Source organism: Narcine bancroftii, chromosome 6 (genome assembly GCF_036971445.1).
Source record: "Narcine bancroftii isolate sNarBan1 chromosome 6, sNarBan1.hap1, whole genome shotgun sequence".
Classification (NCBI taxonomy): Eukaryota; Metazoa; Chordata; class Chondrichthyes; order Torpediniformes; family Narcinidae; genus Narcine; species Narcine bancroftii.
The window spans coordinates 18,834,589-18,856,557 of record NC_091474.1 but is presented as its reverse complement, the minus strand read 5'-3'; the positions used below and the strand labels follow the sequence as shown (position 1 = coordinate 18,856,557).

At 39.2% G+C, this 21,969-nt stretch overlaps 1 protein-coding gene and 1 long non-coding RNA gene across 15 annotated transcripts in view; one reads left to right on the top strand and one right to left on the bottom strand.

Moving 5' to 3' along the window:
* Positions 1–13,434, top strand: part of zmynd8 (zinc finger, MYND-type containing 8) — a 138,042-nt gene extending 124,608 nt beyond the window's left edge. For 9 of the 14 annotated variants that reach the window (XM_069884197.1, XM_069884198.1, XM_069884200.1 and 6 more), the window contains 2 exons: positions 1,472–1,629; positions 12,438–13,432. In XM_069884197.1, the coding sequence (XP_069740298.1) occupies positions 1,472–1,629; positions 12,438–12,539 (260 nt within the window). In that variant the 3' untranslated portion in view covers positions 12,540–13,432. Of the gene's footprint in view, positions 1–1,471; positions 1,630–7,534; positions 7,587–10,560; positions 10,588–11,668; positions 11,848–12,437 lie in introns of all 14 variants that reach the window. The other 5 variants (XR_011339938.1, XM_069884192.1, XM_069884193.1 and 2 more) reach the window with 5 other exon arrangements.
* LOC138735782 (uncharacterized) lies at positions 59–14,904 on the bottom strand. Its single transcript, XR_011339939.1, has 4 exons — positions 14,586–14,904; positions 10,375–10,509; positions 600–758; positions 59–197 (listed from the first exon to the last, which is right to left on the bottom strand). It is a non-coding gene; the product is annotated as an uncharacterized lncRNA (long non-coding RNA).
* Between the last annotated feature and the right edge of the window lie 7,065 nt (positions 14,905–21,969).

Genomic DNA, 21,969 nt, shown 5'->3' with positions numbered 1-21,969 from the left:
GATGTATAAAAAAGATGTTGGTCAAACCTTTTATTTATTACTTTTTATTTTAAGCATATCCAATGTGACTGAGGTTCTTCTGGAATTCAGCACATTTCTTGAATTATTTGTTGAACTAGGTTGTCAATCCACATCTGATATTCCGAGGTGGTTTCCCACTGAAGGACTGACCAGACTTGAGCGTGCTTGGATGCTGTCTGAGGGAATTCAAGATCATTTTATTGACATGTAATAAAACAGAAAATGTCATATTTCACAAAATTTCCTTTAGTCTGTGGAAGACAAACAAAGATTTGACATCAGTAGAAATTCTCCAGCACCCCATACAGAGAAAGAGAAGCAAATAGACGTGTGTGTCCCCCCCCCCCACCCTGCCGAGTCATTGAGTGTCCATGGATTCACCTCCAGCGCTCTCTCAGCCACACAGCAACCCGAGCTTGAGATTTAAACTTCTGACACAATCAGGAGGTCTCCTGCACCCTCTCACATCCCAGTTCTGATACCTGGTATCCCTGCAGGCAGTCTCCAACAGTCCACAGCCTGCTATGAGTCCCTTGACATGAGTCACCAAAAACCGACAGCTTGTGTGGGTTCCTCACCTCAAATCACCAACATCCTGCTGCCTGTGTGTTCTTTAGCTGCAGAGCCCCTCACTGGTCCACCATCATTCTGTGGGCCATCTCCTCTGCTTCTCCTTCTCAAAGCAGGGCATGATTTCTGCTTTCAGATGACGTTGAGCTATTGTCTTCAACCTTGACCTTGGAATAGGTAGAAAATTCAACCAAAGCAATCAGTGTTTTGGCCACAGCCCCAATGGGGTGCTGACCCTGAAGAGTGAAGTGTTGAATCCTTCATCTCATTTCATTTTTGTGTCAGCATTCTTTCAAGGCCCTCAGCAGTAAACAAAATATATGGGCATACAGATGCTCCTCAACTTACGATGGGGTTACGTTCTGATAAACCCATTGTAAGTGGAAAAATTGTAAGTCGAAATAGAATACAGTACTGCACCTACTGAACATCATAGCCTAGCTGACCTTAAACGTGCTCAGAACACTTACCGTAGCATGGGCAAATCTATCTAAAACAAAGCCTATTTATAATTAAATGTGGAATACCTTTTATTCCACACTGAAATAAATCAATTTTTAATCATAAAATATAGTGCCACACCAACCATCGTAACTGCGAAAAATCGAAAGTCGGATCATCGTAAGTAGAGGAGCATCTGTAATATTAATTCTTTCTCAAACAAGTGCAGCCATAGGCAGTTCAATTGTTAATTAACAAATGTACTAAAACTGAATCATTTTCTCCATTATGAAACCCACTCTTTCAGCTGAATCTTAGCACTTCGGATGGAGTCAAATTTAAGAATCCTGTAATTTTTCCAGTATTTCTTTGAACTTGATGCAGTCAGTTCATTTGCTTGGTTTTAAAAGAATTTTGTTTTTTTTCTCTTAAATTGTAGCCACTGCTACTCAGCAGGAACCTGAATCGGAAGTGAATTCTGAGGCATTGAATAAAAGTGCACAGCAAACCCCTATTGTCCAGCAGTCACCGTCAGAGACCAAAGCCATCCAAAATGACAAGGATTCCAGCACCGATAAGAATAAGGAAAATGTCACAGTAAGTTGTGCTTGGTATTAGAGTAAACAATACCTTCCATAGACACTTAAGACTGGTATTGTTGAACCTATTCACCTATTCAGATGCATGAAACAATAATCGTGCAAAATTACAGCATTTTGTTTGGTGAAATTCGTCTTTTATTGACCAGTGTGTTCCTAAATGAAATTCACTGTTATTGAAGTTTGGTAAGCCTCATTCTGTCAACCCCCCCCCCCCCCCCCCCCACCTTTGGAGGGTCATTGACTCTCTGGAGTACTCAGAAATCCATTTGTCATGGTTATTCTTGTTTCAGTGTTCACATTGTTTTGACCATCTTGTTTCACATTATTTTTAAAATATTATTTTTCTACTTGCATCCTGTAAATTGTTGTGACTTGGTACAAATGTTTTGCAGTATCAGGTGAACGACGAGGTTTTTGAACAGAATAATCCTTGTTATTCAAGGACCCAATGTTAGATATTTAACACAAGTCTTCACCCAGCTCTTGAGGAAGACCAATGTAATCCACAGATTTATTCATAGCATTGTTTTAGAAATGAGTTTCATCCCACATCTTATTTATAACTAAGGCTATATTTCTCTTGAATTTGTTATCAGTATTATTGGCCTTGAATCACCAGTAATTTATGTCCCTTTTTCACTTCTGCTCCACCTGTCCTCAATAGCTTGTTACTATGCTGCAGTCTGATTGGTCAGACGCTGGACTTTGCTGTAATAATGCCATTGATTAGGTGACTATGATAGAGAATGGCTCACTGTCCTTTATTATGCATTTGCAAGAGTTGCAAAGTACAGAAAAGATGTCAGCGCTCCATGTCCAATGCTAACCTTTTTGCCCATCTATACCATTTGCCCATACTAGATCAGTATCCTTCCATATCATGCATCTTTTAGCTCTTCTTGTGCCTGTCTAAAAATCTCTAGGATCAGATACTATCACTATAGCTCTCCACCATCTTTTGCAGCAAGTGTCAGATGTCAACGACTTTTATGTGGGGATTGGTGGGGTGGGGGGGGGATTTTGCCTTTAACTTGCTTTAAAACTTCTTCCTCTCACCTTAAACCTGTGGCCTCTTGTTTTTGATATCCCTGCCATGGGGAAAAGATTATGAATGATCTACCCCAGCTATTCTCAACGGAGTCTATATGCCCCCACTGGGGGACGCAGACTGAAATCATAAAGTGTTTTTCATGTCGGAAGGAGAGAAGTACGAAGAAACCAACGAAACGTCTGCTTCACGGGGAAGGGGAGTCCATAAACTTTGAGCAGAGGGGGCCCATATACAAAAAAGGTTGAGAATTGCTGACCCTATCTATGCTAATAATTTTGTAGATCTATCAGGTCATCCCTCAGCCTCCTTTGCTCCAGGTAACTAAATTCAGGTTGACTAATCTCTCCTGTCACTAAAGTCCTTCAATCCAGTCAACATCCTGGTTAATTTCATTCTCTTCAGCACAGCCAAATTTTCCTTTTGGGTGGTGATAAAAATTACACACAATTCTCATAAGTGTGGTCTAACTAGTTCCAACACAACATCTCAACTTTTGACTCAGAATTCTTCTTCAAAATTTCATTGCCATGAACTCTATGTTGACACTTTTGGGGAACCTGAACCCCCTCTGCCCATCATCATTCCGTGGTGTCCTGCCATTTACTGCCACCGTGACAGAGGTGCACCAAAGAAAAGGTACAAGGACTGCCTAAAGAAATCTCTTGGTGCCTGCCACATTGACCACCGCCAGTGCATCTTGGCGCCTCACAGTTCGGCGGGCAGCAACCTCCTTTGAAGAAGACCGCAGAGCCCACCTCACTGACAAAAGGCAAAGGAGGAAAAACCCAACACCCAACCCCAACCAACCAATTTTCCCCTGCAACCGCTGCAACCGTGTCTGCCTGTCCTGCATCGGACTTGTCAGCCACAAACGAGCCTGCAGCTGACGTGGACATTTACCCCCTCCGTAAATCTTCGTCCGCGAAGCCAAGCCAAATAAGAGAAGACACTTATTTGACTTCCCAACATGCTTATCTCACACTTGTTGGGATCAAATTCCTTCTGACTTTCCATCAGAGGGGCATGATCCTGCCTTCATGAACCCACCTTCCAAAAGAATCTGCTGAGCCATTTTAAGGTTTTCAACTCTAGTAAGTTGTTAATTTGATGCAAATTAATGTGCTCCAATTATCTGGTTAGGGTAGGGCTCTGGATTTTTCTCACAATCAAGAGACGAAAATCAGTAAGCACGTACCGTATTTTCATGCATATAATGTGCACACACATATAATGCGAACATGCAGATAGTGTGCAGAAAATCATAAATTATATTAAAAAAAATTTGTATAATATGCACACGCAAGGGTGTAATATTCAAATTCTGACTGACTAAAGCAATTTGTGTTTAAATGGGACATGAGACAAAGCCCATACCAGTATCTGCCACAGTTAATCTTCTGCAATTAACACCCAATCAAGTTTCCCACAGAGGTGTCAATCACCCATTATATAGATGATATCCTGCTGCAACACATTAACAAGCTTTGGAGAGGAATCAATTAAATAGATGAAGACACCTTCAATGTTAAGCAAGATTTTAATTCTAATGTCTCAATTCAGAGGCACTTGATATATTAGTCTCATCCCTCAGGGACGGGTCTGGACAATTAACATTGATAAGGTGCAGTACCTTAGCCAGAATGTCTTGTTTATAATAATACCATGGTATTTGGTACAAAGAGATATACCCAAGATCAAAATTTCCCATGCCTGCTATAAATTATGCACGTTCTTTCAATGCTGCTATTCCCACACTCGCTATAACTTCTCACACTCATTATAAATTGCTGCCCATCTTTCCCACGGTCACTATAAATTGTGCACATTCTTTCAAAGCCGCTCTTGTATTCCCATGCCCGCTACAAATTGCTGGTTTGACTTTCTCATGCTAATAATTGTGCGCGTTCTTTCAACATGTAAAAATATTGTTTAACGTGCACATGCATATAACGCACAGGGGGGTGCTTGCTTTGTAAAATATGCATATAACATGTGTGTTATATGTGTAAAAATACGGTAAACGGAAGTAAATGCTGAGCCCTTGTGCTGGTTATAATATTTGCTGTTGAGTAAGGTCCTGTTTCCTGACCATCATAACACCTCGTGTCCACTTCAGGTAGCAATATGATCTTCTATAGGAGCAATTGCTTCTATAGGAGCAATGTAAATCAGCAACTGGAAGCAGGAAGAAGGGTATAATTTGCTTCACTACAATAGTTCACAACATTAGTTTCCCCATCTTCATCTTAAAAATTGGAAATCCCAACGATGCAAGTTGGAATTATTTTTCTTTGGTTACCACTGTATCCAGCGACCATAAAAAACTTGATTCCTTCACCAATAATAATACTGAGGCCATCAGCACTTATTTAGTATGTTCGATTGCACACCATCTTCCATTGTCTGTAGAAGTGCAGTAAACTATAGAAATCTATATGTTACTGTCCAGCACAAATCCAATTTGCTTTATATTGCCATCTCACCAGTAGATTTGGCATAAAATGTGAAGGTGAGAGGTTGCTATATTTGTCCATCACACCCAGGAGGAAGAACATTTTGTGCAGGTTATCTGTACAAAATGACCTTGAAAGTGTACTTTTACAAGGTTGGGTCACGTGGTTTCCAATTTTAATTATTTCTGAATAGTTTCCATTTTTACCTTTCTAAGCTCTATTTTTCTTTAATTTGCTTACTAAGCATTATTTTGACATTGAATTAAATGTTCAGATTTGCAATCCTTGTTTTGGTAAATATTCTTTAATCTGATTACTCCTTTCCTGGTCACCTATGCCACAGATTATCTGCAGAAGTCATTCTTTTGAAGTTACTCTCAATTTGCTCTACATTGTCACACAGAAGGCCACTAAAAATTGTAAGCATTTAATAGAACACTTGTATAAGAGAGAGAAACACACATATTTTCAGACCAATATTCTGAATTGGATTAGACTGAAGCATTACAAGTGAGGCCGCATTGTGCTAATTGGCTACAATATCAAGTTGTCTGTCCCACTCCTCAAATTTGAGGAGGAAACTTAAAATCAGAGAGAGAATACGTTTTCTGCACCTTTTATTTGTCATGCCTATTTTTCATGTCACACCAGTACTACCTAAAATTACTGACTCCTTTAATTTTGAGGTATTGAACTGCTGTTTTTAAGTACTTAAGTCACTGGCATTAGGATGTGCTGTCTGGATCTACCAACTATTCATGATTCTTATAATAAACTGAGCTTGAAAGCACAGGGGTTAATTTTGAAAAAATGTCACTGGCTGGGCACCTACTATGAGGAAGTAATTTCTGTAACTGTCACTTGATTCTCAGTCCTGATTTTTTTTGGGCGCCCATTTGTAACTTGAAAATAGCCCCTTTTTTCAACTAACCCTGGAAATCACGGGAAATCAATTTGTATAAAGGCTACCAAAAAAAAATATTTTAACATGGAATGGTTTCAAAGGATAAAAAGGTCAGGCTTCGTGCTCGGACTGTAATGAAAATGAAATCTTTGAGGAACATCACCTACTCTTCTGAATGTATGTCAGATATTAAGCTATTAAAGGTTAACTTTAATTTCCAAATAAAGACCATATTTATGTAGCTAGGCCAACACTGAGAAAGAAAATGCATACAAGCTTAAATTGTCAATTATTCTAAAGGAGAAGTTGAATTTCAAACTATTTTTCTAAACCTTTTATAGAACTCTAAACCTCCAGGTAGTCAAAAACTGTGAATTAGGCAAAAGAAAGATGCTGTGTTTCATAGATTAACACTCTGTATTCTGCAAATGAACCATTGCCCTAAATTTATTAAAACCAGCAGTAGTTTATTGCTCTGTCACACCATCACTGCAGAGAGCAGGTGTGACTGGCTGAGTAAACTGGTCTAGGTCAGCCATCTACATTCCAACATCTCAATTGTAAGTACAACCATTTGCCAATTAGATAGTTCTTGGCAAATGGAGAGGAAAACAAAATATCACTAGTTAAACCTGATAGATATCTTCTCATATCCCCTGGGCTGTGTGCTGCTTCAAGCAGCCTCTATTTGTCTAAATTACAACAATCACTCATTTACAATTGCATGGGCATAATATCCTTGCATCTTACAATAATTAACTAAAGTCTCACTAATGACCAATCTTGTTCCATCTTGCTGTAACATTTCCCCTTTGTGCATTCATCCGTGCCAAGTTTTCTCAGTTATCCATGTTTTCTTTGAAAGCAACTTCTGAAACTATTTAGAAAACATGGTAAATGATAAAGGGATCATAATTGTGTAACAGGAAAATCCATCCATTTTCCACCAAATTAATTAGACTTAAATTACAGTGTTTAAGCCTGGATAGAAGCCATTCAAATGTTAATGTTTATCAAAAGTAGTACATCTGCAAATGAATTTGTTTCTTTGGTGGGGGGTGTTTCTGTGGAGTTGATGGCTCCTAGAGGAATGGAAGAGTTTTTAAACTACACATACTGAATCCTGATTTTGTTTTTTTAAAGGCAATCATGTCAAAAATTGATATTATTTATAAACTGAACTCGGTACAGTTCATGTCAAGGCAGAATTAGCTGACTTAGGAAGTGTATATGGAGTTTTTGTTACAAGGGATACCAACCATGGGCCTCTCCACATATCCTTTATCCAGTGAATCTATTTAGTGGTTTTCCTGTTACTGGCTGTGCTACAAAACATTGTCATTAGGAACCATGCCTTGCTTGGAAAGGGTGAGATGAAAACGACTGCTTTTCCCGTTTTAAGAGTAATTTTTGATTCAACTCTGAGGCATTGCACCTATTGTTGATGAATAGTGGTGTTCAGGTGTCACTGTAGAGCTCTCTTTCTGCGCAGAGAATGTCCAGAGGATTCAGTTTACCAACACAAAGTTGAAATTCGCCTTCAGGTAAGCCAAATAGTTCTACCAGACATGATTTTGGCACATTTTCTACTTAATTCCCATCCTTTGTTCAATTACATATTCATTAAAAAATATAATAGGGAAATATCATCTCAATAATCTACACTGAACGCACCATTCGAAACACAATGAAGCAAAATTAATTTGTACAAAAATGTTGGCATCTTTGTTCAAGAATGTGGGGAAAAAAACACTGAAATGAAAAGAAATATGGAACATAATGGAAATATTCAGGAATTACAAAGAAAGGAAAGCGGGCTTGCATATTAGTTCAATAACTGCCAAGTTACTTTCACCATGAGAAACATAGATACGTGGATCAAAGGGTTATGGAGTAGGGAGGATGTAGTTCTTTTTTTAAAGGAACATATGGGTCAGCACAACATCAAGGGCTGAAGGGCCTGTACTTTGCTGTCATGTTCTATGTTCTATGGGTGAGGAAGTTGCTTTACAAAAGACTTCTCTGTCCCTGCAGCTCCAGCCCTATCTATCTCTTCATTCCTTTCTGTCTAAGTTCATGATGGTTTAGAATTGAGTTGTACCTCCAACTCTCAGATCACATTGCCCTCTCTGTGCATAGCACATGCCATATAGATTATCAGTTTATGCTAATAGCTTTATGGTTTTCATAAGTATTGGAAAAAGTGTAAATTACAACTATACAGACTATAGTGAGTATGTGTAGCAATTAAGTTACCATACTAATAATCCAGAGGCCTGAATAAGAGTTCTAATCTCAACATGGAAACTGGAATTTGAAATTTGAAATCAGTTCATAATCTATCATTCAAATAAAAGTCCTACCTATTTGGTTACCACTTGGCTCCTGCATAGCAGTGAAAATGCATGTGAATCACCAATATCTTTAATGTTTTGGACTCCGTGTCCTGGTTTCCCTGGACTTCAACAAGCACATACATAAGTTGAACCTCTAATATTACATAAGTTGAACCTCTAATATTTGGTGCTCTGTGGTCTGGCAACTCCTGTGGTCAGTGCGTTTTGAATCTGCTGTCCTTAGTACAAACTCCTTACAGATAGCACAGGATTTGAACCCTGGTCTGATCTACAGAAAATGCCAGAAAACAGAAATTGACCCCTAAGGGAAACCCCCCCCCCCATGTAAAAATATCAAAGGCAGAACAAAGCTAAAAACAGGAAATAATAAACAATAAAATTTTGGAAACCTGGTTTCATAAGGGGATACAACACCTGGAAGATTGTGATGAAAAAGGACTTTTTATGTCATTTAAACAGCTGAAGAAGAAATATGACTTGTCCAATAAAACTTTTTTTTGTTACCTTCTGTTACGATCCTTCCTTAGGGCCAATTTGGGCCCTGAAATACTCTATCGGACTCGCTGAAAAGGAGAAACTACTCCATGAAGGAAATGTATATAAGTTTAGTTCTAGAATGTATTTTTTATTGATAAGTGAGAGCCAAAAGCCAGGTTTGCATAAATCGAAAGTGAGATGGGAGTCAGACTTAGACACAACAATTGACAAACAACTCTGGTCAGATCTGTGTCAGGGAGTATTTTGGCTACTATCAATGCCTGGTATAGATTGGTCCATTATAATTTTCTCCATCAACTGTACCTCACCCCACAGAAATTATACCAGTATAAACCTGAATTATCAGAATTGTACTTTAGGTGTGATGTAGAGGTTGGTTCCTGTTTGCATTCTACCTGGATTTGCACAAAGGTGAGGCCCTTCTGGTCTGACCCCTGTGACACCCTAACCAAGATCACGGAAATCACCTTTTCAGTAGACCCAGAGCTTTATCTTTTTGAACTTTACCATGGTTGGTAGATCACTAATTAATTCTCAAATTAAAATCACAGAAATTGTCTTATGAGTGGCCAGGAATTGCATAGCAGTAACATGGAGGTCTGCCTCCCATCTACTCATGGATAGGTGGTCTTTGAATAGCTGTATCCCACTTGAAAAGGTCACATACAATCTCAGGAAAGGATATAACACCCTCCTAAAAATCTGACAGCTTTATTTAGAGCATATAGGTACCTCATTGGTGTCAATATAGGGTTACGATATCTACTGGCTAGCCAGTAGACCTCAGTAAAGATTTTAACACTGTGGTATTATGGTATCTCCATATGTTTTACTGAACGCACTGACAATGGAATGTTTTTTTTGTGCTTCTTTTCCTTTGTTCTTTCTCTGTTTAATAGGACGTATAGAGGGGAGGGGGTATTTGGTATGATTGTTGATTGTTAAATATATTTAAAATGATAAATAAAATATTACAAAAAATAGGAAATAATATTGTGACACGGCATGGTTAGCATATGGTTAGCACAATGTCTTTTACAACGCTAGCGATTGGGGATGTCAGAACAAACTCCTTAGAGACAGCATGGGACTCAAACCCTGGTCCGATCATGGCGGATTCAGCCTTTACAATACCAGTGCTGTAAAGGCATTGGGCTAACTACTATGCTAACTGTTGCCACCAGTCATCATTAGTTCCTGTTTTAAGATTTGTTCTACCTTTGATGTTTACATAGGGGGGGGGAGTCAATTTCACTTTTCCGGCATTTTCTGTGGTCCGGCAATGGCCAGATCCCGACATCGCCGGATTAAAGAGGTTCAACTTGTACTCCCATGAACCCCTTTTCCAGGAGTGGTTTTATACCCAACCACTAGCTGGTTTGTACTGTACTTCACTACTACCCAGTCCGGAGTATATGTGATGAAAGGTTAAAAATGGCTGGAGTCCAAAGGGTTAAGGGGAAGAAATCTTCCTTGCCTTGTCTGCCTTGTATGTGATTCCGGACCTGCCAGTTTGATGGACTCTAATAATCTTCTGAATGTGAGCAGTGTGATCACTTTAAGGGGATGCAAGTTTGTGCAATAAATGCTGGCTTGACAGCAATGTTCAGATCTGGAAAATGAATAAGTCAATTAATAGATTATTTTTTTTTTGCCTGTGCAGCTTTATCTATAACCTAAAAAAGATGAGGTAAGATATTGAAACAATTTGCATTTGCTGGTAGTTTATGCACAATATGTAAACAATTTGGCAGAAGTGGAGCTCATAAAGATGAGAAAATGAGAATTAAGATGTAGCCTGGGGAGGGTCTCGGAGCTGACAAGTAATTTTGATCTGAGATTGTTATGAAAGAAGGCTGTCCTCTCTCCTGTTATGGGAGTGCAGAAGTAATTTGTGTTGGAAGTGGATTTTTGCATGTTACTTCAGAGAGTGGGGTGATGCAAAATCTACAAAATATGTAATTAGATTTCTACATGGTTTCCAGTTTATTGGGGGAGTGGAGTGAGGTGTTTATTTGTATTAACCCTTTGAGGTTTTACTTTTTGGAATTACTTGATGTTTGTGGGATATATCTGTATTGTGCCATTTTCTGGTTGCTATTTGGATAACAAAGACTGTGGTGGGCAGGGTGGGAAAGTTGTTTGGTGAGTGCTGCCTTTTTTTGATGGGAACAGAAAGATTTCAAAGTCCATTTTTCCACCCACCTAGCGGGTGCACTTGATCACTATTGATGAGCTCTTGTCCCAGTTTGGCTTGCCACGAGGTATCCGGTGCCAGCCAGCGTATGGGGGAAACCAATCCTTTGTGTCTTTTGCTGTAACAATCAGGTGCAGGAGTGCACCTCCCAACTCCTCCTTCAGGCCTCCCCACTTTTCCACAGCAAATGATGGCAAGACGTGCAACTTCATGGGGGAAAAGCATCACATTCCAGCTGCTGTCAGCATTATTGAATTGTTGAGACAGTAACTTGTGGACTGAAGTTGGCTAATTTTTTAAGGACATAATGTTTTGAAGGACACAAACACCAGATGTATAGGAGAGTAGCATTCTGCAAAACTTGTGGATTACTGCTGATAGAATAAGCATCCAGAATAGTCATACGTCTATTTTTCCAATGTTGAATCAGAGCACGTCAAAATTCAACAGAGAACTAATTTTGTTGGAGCTAGCAGGTGAGTTTATTCTTAAAGCTAATGCGGAAATGGTATTGTCAAGGGATAAAGCTGACATAATACTTACTGGTAAATTTACACTAGTTATTTTACCACAGAATAATAAGGCTTGACAGAGATACTACAGATGTACAGAGCACAGCCCATCCTTCTGCAGACTCATTGGCAAGTGGTGATGAATGTTGAAGAATGGTGTGTATTCTGGTGCTCTTCTTCCACTATTGGCAGTGAAATTAGCTGGTCAACTGCACAGTGGATAACTGGTGATTGAGGCTGAGTAAGTGCCAATTGTGAGTGCCAAATAATCAAGTGATCTGTGTCCTTTTAGCTACCTCTATCATTAATTTATAGTGGGTATGTAGTCTTGGAGTGGGTATGAACACATAAGTTTATCTTCATTCCTTGAGCATTTTGACAATTACTGCTTGGGTCCAAGTAAATTCTTTTAATTAGTTGGATGCTAAGCTAGAAAGAACCAGTATGTATTAAATATTGTGTGTGCCTGTATCTAGGTTTTATTGCTGTAAAATTATAAGTTTAAGTGCTATCATTTTTATAGCTATTATTGCTTTACTTGAGTATTGCATCTGATGATTGTGTCTCTTTGATTTTTAATTGATTGGGCAAAGAAAGAAGATGTTTGTGGCAATTAAAATGCAAGGATGCAGTATTGCAGCATAGTTTGGGGATTTGGGATGGAAGCATTAAAGTGGTGGAGCTAAAAGGCACAAATATTTTCCAGGTGACTCCACAGAGCTGCACTTGCTTGGAAAATTGCTCTTTGTACTTGGATTTTGCCAAACTCTGCATTGCACAATGCTTGAGCTTCAATTCCTAGGCACCTTAATTCTGTTTTTCTGCACACAGGTCATGCCAGTGGCGGTGAATCCACCAGTTGGAGTAACTACTGTGCAGCCTGAAGTCCAATGCATCCAGACCACAATGCCTGTCCAAACCCGCAAAGCCTGAAAGCCCTACTTTATGTCTAAAGACATTTGAAGAACGCAGCATAATGAATGGAGCAAGACTTTGCAAGGGAAGTTCCCAATAACTGCTGGTGATCTATCAGCCTCAGACAAAATTAATCGGTTACCTGCTTTGTATATAGTAATTATACAGAGCTTTTGTGACACTACATACTTGCTAGCATTAAAATGAATTAAGCCAAAATCTACACAAGACAACAATATCTGACAATTTTTTGTTTTTCTCGAATTTTTTAATTCGAGAACTCCAACCCTATTGGTATTTTCCTTTAATGTGAGTTGATGGAAGGTTGTAGATTCTAGTTTCTGAAAATGTAGTGAATTGGGGAACATGTACAGCATGCTACAAAACTAAAAGCCTTTAGTAGTTGGACCACGGCATATAATATTTATATGTAGGAGTCTGTGAAATCCAGTGATTGTAAAAGCATGAAATGGAGGGGGTGGGGGGTGGGCAATGTCTTGGCATTTCTAATGAAGGAATACAATATAGGGAGTTATGTCTCACTGCTCATTGTTGCTCTTCTCCTCGTGTTCACTCTTGTTTCCTCTTGGAGTGTTTGACATTTGAACAGAAGGAGTTTGTGTATATGAGATGATCCTTGTGTTCGGATTGGTTCCAGTGCTTTTCTGATGTGTATATTTTTGTTTTTTTTTAATTTTCCATCCTGATTTATAAAAGCAGTTTGTACAGTTTTCAACCAGTCCCAATGGGTAAATGTTAAAATAAAATTAGAAAAAAAAATTGACACTATAGTAAATTTACCATTGTTTTTGAGAACATACTTGCTCGCCTAACTTGTGAAACAGGATTGCTTTTAGCATATGGAAGTATTTTTTCACATTTCTTTGTACAAAGTTTATATTAAAAATAGATTAAAAAAATGAATAATGTATCTATTTTTCTATTGTCACCTCAATGGTATTTTGTAACCAATTATCGGGCATAGTATTGGTGTTGAATTGAATTTGACAATAGCATGGAGTAGCAAATGTGGGTTTGGACACCTGGATTTTTAATGTACAAGCTTTTTCATGTGCTTTGTGGAGTAGAGACTGAATTCTAAACAATATGAATCAGCTATCCTATTAATTAATGATTTGATGTTTTACTGTCGACATTAAGGGCTATAATTTAAAAGTTAAATTACTGTGGTAATTGGAAAATATAAAACCTGCCACATTGTTAGCTTTAAATGGATATTTTGAATTCATAAGTCCATAGTTTACATGTTCAATTAAAAAAAATACAAGACTAGATGAAATGCAGTTAAATGTGTAATGTGGCTTGGTTAACATGTGGTGGGGCTGTTGTACTTAAAAGTTTGTTCAAAGTGGCTATATTTTTCTATTTATAAACATAAACGCAAGACTGGCACAGAATTCGATTTGCTTCAAGCATTAAGATCATGTTAAAGGGAAAATTCTGCTTTATGACCAGATGACACAAAGGTTTGTGGTGCAATTAATTAACTGAAACTTTTCAAAAGTGATTGTGGAAACTGAAAGCTCACAGTTGAAGGTGACAATTTTGGCAGGAATGGAAAACTGCTTCTTGATGGCCAACGGTAGGTTTTTTTTCTGGGTGCTAAATGATGAGATTTATATGAAGCTTTAATTTTTTTTACAATTTAAATAAATGCTTTGGATGAAACCATATATAAATAGGTTAAATGACTGGCCTAGCATCTGGCAATTAAAGTATAATGAGGGAAATGTGAAATTTTCCATTTTGGCAGAAAACTAAAAAGATAGTGAGAGAATGCAGAATTCTAAGATGCAAAGGAATTGGGCGTAATGTGCTATGAGGCAGAAGGCAGATACATTAGAGATTTTTACACAGAAATCCTGTGACACTGCTGTAAGGAAGACCCAGCATTAAGCTGACTTTGGTCGTTTATACAGAACTGTACAAGCTAGCATAATGCTGGGTTAGTGTGTCTTTACACACCAGTCTGGCATTCTGGGAGAAAAAGAGGTGGGACTTGTAACACAGAGGCATTGGCGTCTAGTGTCACGAATAACATACCGTATTTGACAGCATGTTAGACCCATTGTTTTTCCAAAGAAATGGCTGATGGCGGGCTTTCTGAAGACTCTTTTGATGGCCCACTGTCAGTTCCTGCTCTGGTCATTGTGTTGAGAAAGAGTCATGTTAGACAGAGATGAATCTCCTTCAGGTGATATGTTGGGGAGGGGGGGGGGGGTGGGAAGGTTAAGAATCAGTGCTCTAGACTCAATTGTTACTGAACTATGTCATTGGCACATAAGAGCCTGAATACACCTGTGTCTGAACTCAGAAGCTAAAGCCGGCTCAACACCGGTCAGTGCTTGGAGGGGAGATGACCTGTGAGGGGCACTGGACTAAGTGCCAACTCTCTGTCTACTTTATAGTGGACAAAAGCTACATTCTAAATCCATTATTACATGACAATAATGGAACCTTTACCTTTTCCTTTGGAGTTATGAAACCATACACATAATGATTCAATTAGGTATAATAAAAACAGTGGTTTTCAAACATTTTCTTTCTACCCGCATACCACCTTAAGTAATCCCTTGCTAATCACCGCTATCTATCTTCAGAGGACAGATAAAGAAAGATAGTGTTGGGGGCTTCAGACTGTTCAAATTGAGAACAAACCCACAGACCAGCTTGCTCACAACACAAGGTGATTAGAGACACCTGGGCACAGCTGAGAGCGGGGTGGTAGGATCAGTGTGGGGGCTGTTCTTTTAGCACAATGCCACTCCATAACACTAATCTCCATTTCCCTTAATATCTGAATGTCTATCAGTGACTGTCTTAAATTCTATTCAGTAACTGAACATTCACACCCTCTTCTGTAGAGTTCCAGATTTAGTACCCTTTTGTTCATGAATGATCAACCCCTATGTATTTTGAAAGACCAACAGCCACCCCATATCTGTCCTGTCAAAACCATGTGTTATGGATTTATGAATTAAATCATCTCCCATTCTCCTCCCAGCAACACATCAGTGCTTCACCCACCTAATGAAACGGGGAGTCAAGCAGAGGATACATCACTACTTCCATCACCCGCTTACTTCATCTTTAACTATTTTCAGACTTCTGCATTTATTGGAGCATGCATAAACATCTGAGATGGGCTAAACGCCGAATAACTGCCAATCAGGTATTCCCTTGTGATAGCCAGATCAATTCTGCATTTTACCTTTGCTGTATGACTGCAGCTCAATCTGGCAGACCTCGTGTCAAATCAGTGATGCACTGGGAATGAAAGCTTCCTGAGTTGCTGCTGGAGTACTCTCACCCCTCTCCATGAGCTGCCCACAGCAACAGAGAACAGGCAGTGGAATTATTAAACAGATTTTTCCTGTTTTCCTACTTGCATGCTTTGTCCAAGTTTTAAATGCTTGCTGTAAATACACTAACAAAAATACAGTACACAAACGCATCCTTTCCTATCATGGTGCCAGAATGCTGGATCACCCCATTTACACAGACGGCAATCTGGTGCTGATGCTGGAAAGAAGCCAGGACTGTGTTGGTGCTCTTTAAGACAGTAGGTGCAGCATAAAAAAGCTGCAAATATCCCAGAACGAAGTGACTGCGTAAAAGTCTCCTTTGAGTAATGAGAAAACGTAGTGATTATTTATTGCAAGAGGAACTGAACATAAGAGTAGGGAAGTTAAGTTTAGTTATATCCAGCTTTGGTGGGATGACATTGGTAGTTGTTTCAGTATTAATCTCCTTATTTAAAGAAATAGGCTTGTACAGGGGAAGCAGACTAGAGCAGATAACTGGAATGACGCGCTGACACCTGGACTTGGTGGATTTTTGATGCCAGTTTCTGAGTTAATGTTTTCTTGCATAGGTCAAGCTCATCTCAAACCAGCAGAATGTAAACATGTAGCTGGCCAGTCTCTGCTTTTAATAAGGTAGTGTGCTATTTTTGAGAGGGCATTTCTTTTCACTTGTGCAATGAGCTTTACAATCTGAACAGGTGGAATAGTTGCTTTGTACCTTTGTAACACAAGCTCATGAATGGAGAGGAGAAGGTTAATTTGTTCAAAAATCCAACCTGGTTACAATATCTCCTGTCTGCTATTAGTATCCCTCACTCTTCGTCCCTTATATGCATTACTTGAACATTATCTCTGTCACCTTACTCATTCGGTTCCTCTCCATATAACTATATAACATTTACAGCAGAGAAACAGGCCAGTTCGGCTCTTCTAGTCCACGCCAAACACCTCCCACCTAGACCCATTGACCTGCACCCAGCCCATAACATTCCATACCTCTCGTCTATATATCTATCCAACTTTTCCTTAAATATTAAAATTGAGCGCGCATCTACCACTTTAGCTGGAAACTCATTCCACACTTCCACCACCCTCTGAGTGAAGAAATTTCCCCCCCCCTCGTATTTCCCCTATACTTTTCCCCCTTCAATTTCAATCCATGTCCTCTTGTTTGAATTTCCTCCACTCTCAATGGAAAAAGCCTGTCCACGTTGACTCTATCTGTCCCCCTCAACTCTATCTGTCTCCCTCATAATTTTAGATACCTTTGTTAAATCACCCCTTCATCTTCTACGCTCCAGGGAATAAAGTCCTAGCCTGTTTAACCTTTCCCTGAAACTGAAACCCAGGCAACATTCTTTTAAATCTTCTTTGCTCTCTATTTTATTGAATGTCCTTTCTATAATTCTGCGACAGTATTCCAAATTTGGCCTCACCAGTGCCTTGTACAACTTCAACATGATATCCCAACTCCTGTACTCAATATTCTGATTTATGAAGGCCAACATACCAAAAGCTTTCTTCTCCACCCTATCTATGTGTGACTCCACTTTCAGGGAAATGTGTACCAGAATTCCTAAACCCCTTTTTTCTTCTGCACTCGTAAATTGTCTGCCCTTTGTTGATTATTCCTAGCAAAATTTATCACCTTACACTTGTCAGTATTAAACTCCATCTGTCATCTTTCAGCCCACTCTTCTAACTGGCCATTATCCCACTGCAAGCTTTGAAAACCTCCCTCACTGTCCACAACACCACCATTCTTAGTATCATCTGCATATTTACTAATCCAGTTTACCACCCTATCATGCAGATCATTAATATATATGGCAAACAATAATTTACCTACCATTGACATCAGACTAAAATGACCTGGTTTACTTTTAGAGCCTTTTTTAAATAGTGGAATGACATGAGCTACCCTCTAATCTTCCACCACCTCCCCTGTGGCTAATGACATTTTAAATATTTCTGTCAGAGCCCCTGCTATTTCTACACTAACCTCCCTCAAGGTCCGAGTGAATATCTTGCCAGGACCCAGAGATTTATTCTCTTTAAAATAGCCAGTACTACCTCCTCATTAGTCTGTATATTTTCCATGACCTGACTACTAGTATTCCTTACTTCACCTGACTCTCTATTCCTTTCCTTAGAGAATACTGAAGAAAAAAAAATCATTTAAAAATTTCCCCATCTCTTCTGACTCCTCACATCTCCTACCCCTCTGATCCTCGGGGACCCAATTTTATCCCTCACTATTCTTTTACTTTTAATGTTCCTGTAGAAACCCTTTGGATTTATTTTTTTTACCTTGACTGCCAAAGCAGCTTCATATTTCCTTTTAGCCTTTTTAATTTCTTTCTTAAGATTTTTTTTCATTCTGTATATTTCTTAAGCATCTCATTTATTCTCTGGTATCTAAGCCTATTGTTCTTGTCTCTATTTCTCCGTACCAAATTCCCAATATCCTTGAAAACCCAAGGTTCTCTATATTTTCTAACCTTTCCTTTAATCCTCACGGGGACATATCGACTCTGTACTCTCAAAATTTCCCCTTTGAATATCTTCCATTTATCTGTTGCATCCTTCCCAGAAAATAAATTATCCAATCCACACCTTCTAAATCCTTCCGCATCTCCTCAAAATTAGCTTTGTTCCAATCAAGAATCTCAACCTTAGGCCCAGCCCTATCCTTCTCCAAAATTAACCTAAAACTAATAGTATTATGATCATTGGACCCAAAGTGTTCCCCAACACAAATCTCTGTCACCTGACCTATCTCGTTCCCTAATAAGAGACCCAATACTGTCCCCTCTATAGTCGGTTCTTCTATGTATTGATTTAGAAAACTTTGCTGAACACATTTGACAAACTTCAACCCATCCAGCCCTTTTTCAGTATGGGCGTCCCAGTCAATGTGTGGAAAGTTAAAATCTACAATCACCACCTTATGTTTACTACACATGTATGCTATCTCCTTAAAAAATTACTCCTTTAATTCCCTCTGTCCATTAGGGGGGTCTATAATAAGCCTTTACCATTCCTCACTTCCACCCAAATAGCCCCACTGGATGAGCTCTTCAATCTATCCTGCCATAGCACTGCTGTAATGCTTTCTCTTAACAAGCAATGTGACTCCTCCACCTTTTATCCCCCCTGTTTTATCACGCCTCCTAAAGCAATGGAATCCTGGAACATTTAGCTGCCAATCATGCCTCTTCTGCAAGCAAGTTTCACTGATGGTTACAATATCATATTTCCATGTGTCCCTGAACATCTTTCCAGCATGCTCTGCTCTCCCACTCTCCTGGTTAAGAGGTAGGGTATGCGGTGAATACTTCTTACTCAAGATTGAAAAATGCAGGAAATAGAAGTAAAAAGAGAGAAAGAAAATAGGCATTTTCTGTCAGTGTAAATCATTAATTATTGGAAGTCCGGGTCAGCTTTCACATGTAAGCCGATGTTACAAGCACTCTGGGCCAACTGTCCAACTACTGGAATGAACTATCCCAAACCACAATCTCCCTGCCACTGCCCAAATTAATTTCCCTCCACATCCTATTTAGCTTGAGCTAAACTATTTACCTGATTTCTCACCTGCACCTCCCCCCCCCCTCTCCGTGACCCAACAACCCCATCAGCAAGGCTTCTTGCTCCCTAAGCCCATCCTCTTCTGCCATATATTTCTCATTGCGAGTGGATGATTTTGTCCCACTGGCTCGTCTCCCAATCTGCCAAGTAATCCAACTCTGTTTGCGGCTCATGCATGGTTGGCATGCCAGTGACCCAGGATCAATATGATGCTGTCTGACCTGCATGGGTTTCCTTCAGGTGCTCCAGTTTCTTCCCACCTTTTCAAAAATTACAGGGTTGTAGGTTCATTGGATGTAATTGGGCAGCATGGGTTTAAAATGGCCAGAAATAATTTCTACCGTGTTGTAAATAAAATTTAAATTTATATTGCTTCTTCATTTTTCACTGCTACTTTGTCCTTCCCTATCTGCGTAAACTCCTTTATCCCTACCATACCTTGAATTCTCATTAGACTTGAGCTTTTTAGAATATCCCTATGCACCCATGTCTTTATCTATGTGGTGCTTGATTCTTATCCTCATTCCCCTCTGCCTGAAGCCTCTAATTATTTATTGGGAAGTCCATTGCATCTTGGTATTAATTTCACACGATATAGCTTTCACAAGGTAATAGGAGCAGAAGTAGCCCCATTGGCCCATCGAGTCTGTTTCTGATCATTTCCTCTGATATGATGGGTCAATGTTAAATGAGCTTTATAGAGTTAAATTGTTATTTTTATTCTTGTTATTGGAAGCATTAGTGGGGGGGAAAGGGGAAGCCACAGGAGTACAGTTGAAGATATGGATATTTTGATGCAAAAGGATATAGATCAATATTGGATTTTGGGGTCTTGCTGATTGTACATGATACATGGGTGCCATTCTCCAGGAAATTTGTTATACTCCGTTCCCTGTATAAATTGCAAGTCACTTCTATTCCTGATTCTAGTGGTGAGCAAGTCCTTGTAAAGCAAGTAGTAGATGTCAAACCTTGAAATTGCAGCTTTTAGTCAAATGACGTGGCGCACCCATTGAAGGGGAGAACTGATCTTAGGTTTGATGACGGATTATCTGCTGTCTTCTTCCTGCTGCACAACTTGCTCCGGTTGCTCTAGCCTCTGCCCCTCTGCTTTCTTCTTGTGAAAAGCTCTGCAGGTATATAAAAGTTTACAATTCAAGGGATTTGCTCCACCTAATTGGAACGAAAATGTAATTGGGCAATACAAGGATAATGATAAAATGCTGCACAAAGATTGAAATTGATTTGACACCAGACCGGAGATGATTAGCTCATGATTAGAACGGTGGAGCAGACTTGATGGGCCTCTGGGCCTACTTCTGCTATATCTTGTGAACTAGGTGAAGCTTCTTTGCAGAAGGAATTTCACAAATCCAATCATTCTGGTTTTGAGAGATTAGTTGATGCATGTTTTATTAGGCTGCTGCATCCATTTTGAGAATAAAATGCTAATTTCATCCTCATTTAAGGGTGATTGCATTGTTCCTCACTGTAAAGATCAGGCATCAGCACAATGAATGACCATCCAGGAGGATCTCTGGTTTTGTTGAGCTGAGCGAATTAATTTGGGGTGATGGGAGATGCTAAAATATCTGGCCTTGTTTCCAGTGTGTAAATCTAGAGCATATCTGGTCATTGTGAGCATGTGCAATTGCTCTTGTAAACCAATAATCATAGTGTCTCCATTTTATGTATATGTACTGTATTCAATAACAAAATTAGTAGCACATTAGTCATTAGTGTTTACAGTGCAAATAAAGCTTTTTATTTTCAAGTGAAGCTAAAGAGCAACACCTCTTGAATTTTCCTGAGTGACCCCCAAACTGCCTTGTGTGTCCAATCTCTTGTCATGAGCCCAATTCATGATTAATGGAAGAATTAAAAGTGTGCGCTTTGCACTTTTTACACTTTTCGCAAAAGGTAGAAAGAAATTTAGATTTTAACACAAAGTTGCAAGCTAAAAGTATATTGAGACCTATTGAAACACCTGATATGTAAAAAATGGTGTGGTTTTTATAACATCACAGATTGACACAGTTATGCCAGTGTAACTTATGACACCTTTTCAAATTTTAACTTGTTCTCTTTTAATGTTTTCTATATAGTGTTGATTATTCCCCTTTTCATTTTGCAAGGTTTGCACAGAACTGGAAGCTCGACAGTAGTAAATATTTCCTGTCATGACTGATGTCTCTACATTTCCCCAACCCCTCATTGTTCAGCCCATTAACATTTAGTCTGTCAGCCCTAGGCAGTGACAGCTTTGGCTTTGGACCAAAAGTCAAAAATTGCTTTATGACCAAGACAAAATGTTCGGGTGAAGTGAAGCTTAAACGGCTTCCTATTGAGATTGCTCCTTCTGCTGAGAACAAAATGTGCGGCTCTCACTACCTCGACATTGATGAGCAGAGAACTATTTTCTTGCTCTGTTACCCTCATCACCAGAGTTACTTTGAAAAGTTGGTGGTTGGGGGGGCGGGGGGGGTGCGAAATAGATTGCATCGGCTCCAAGAGAGCTTCAGGTTGATGGT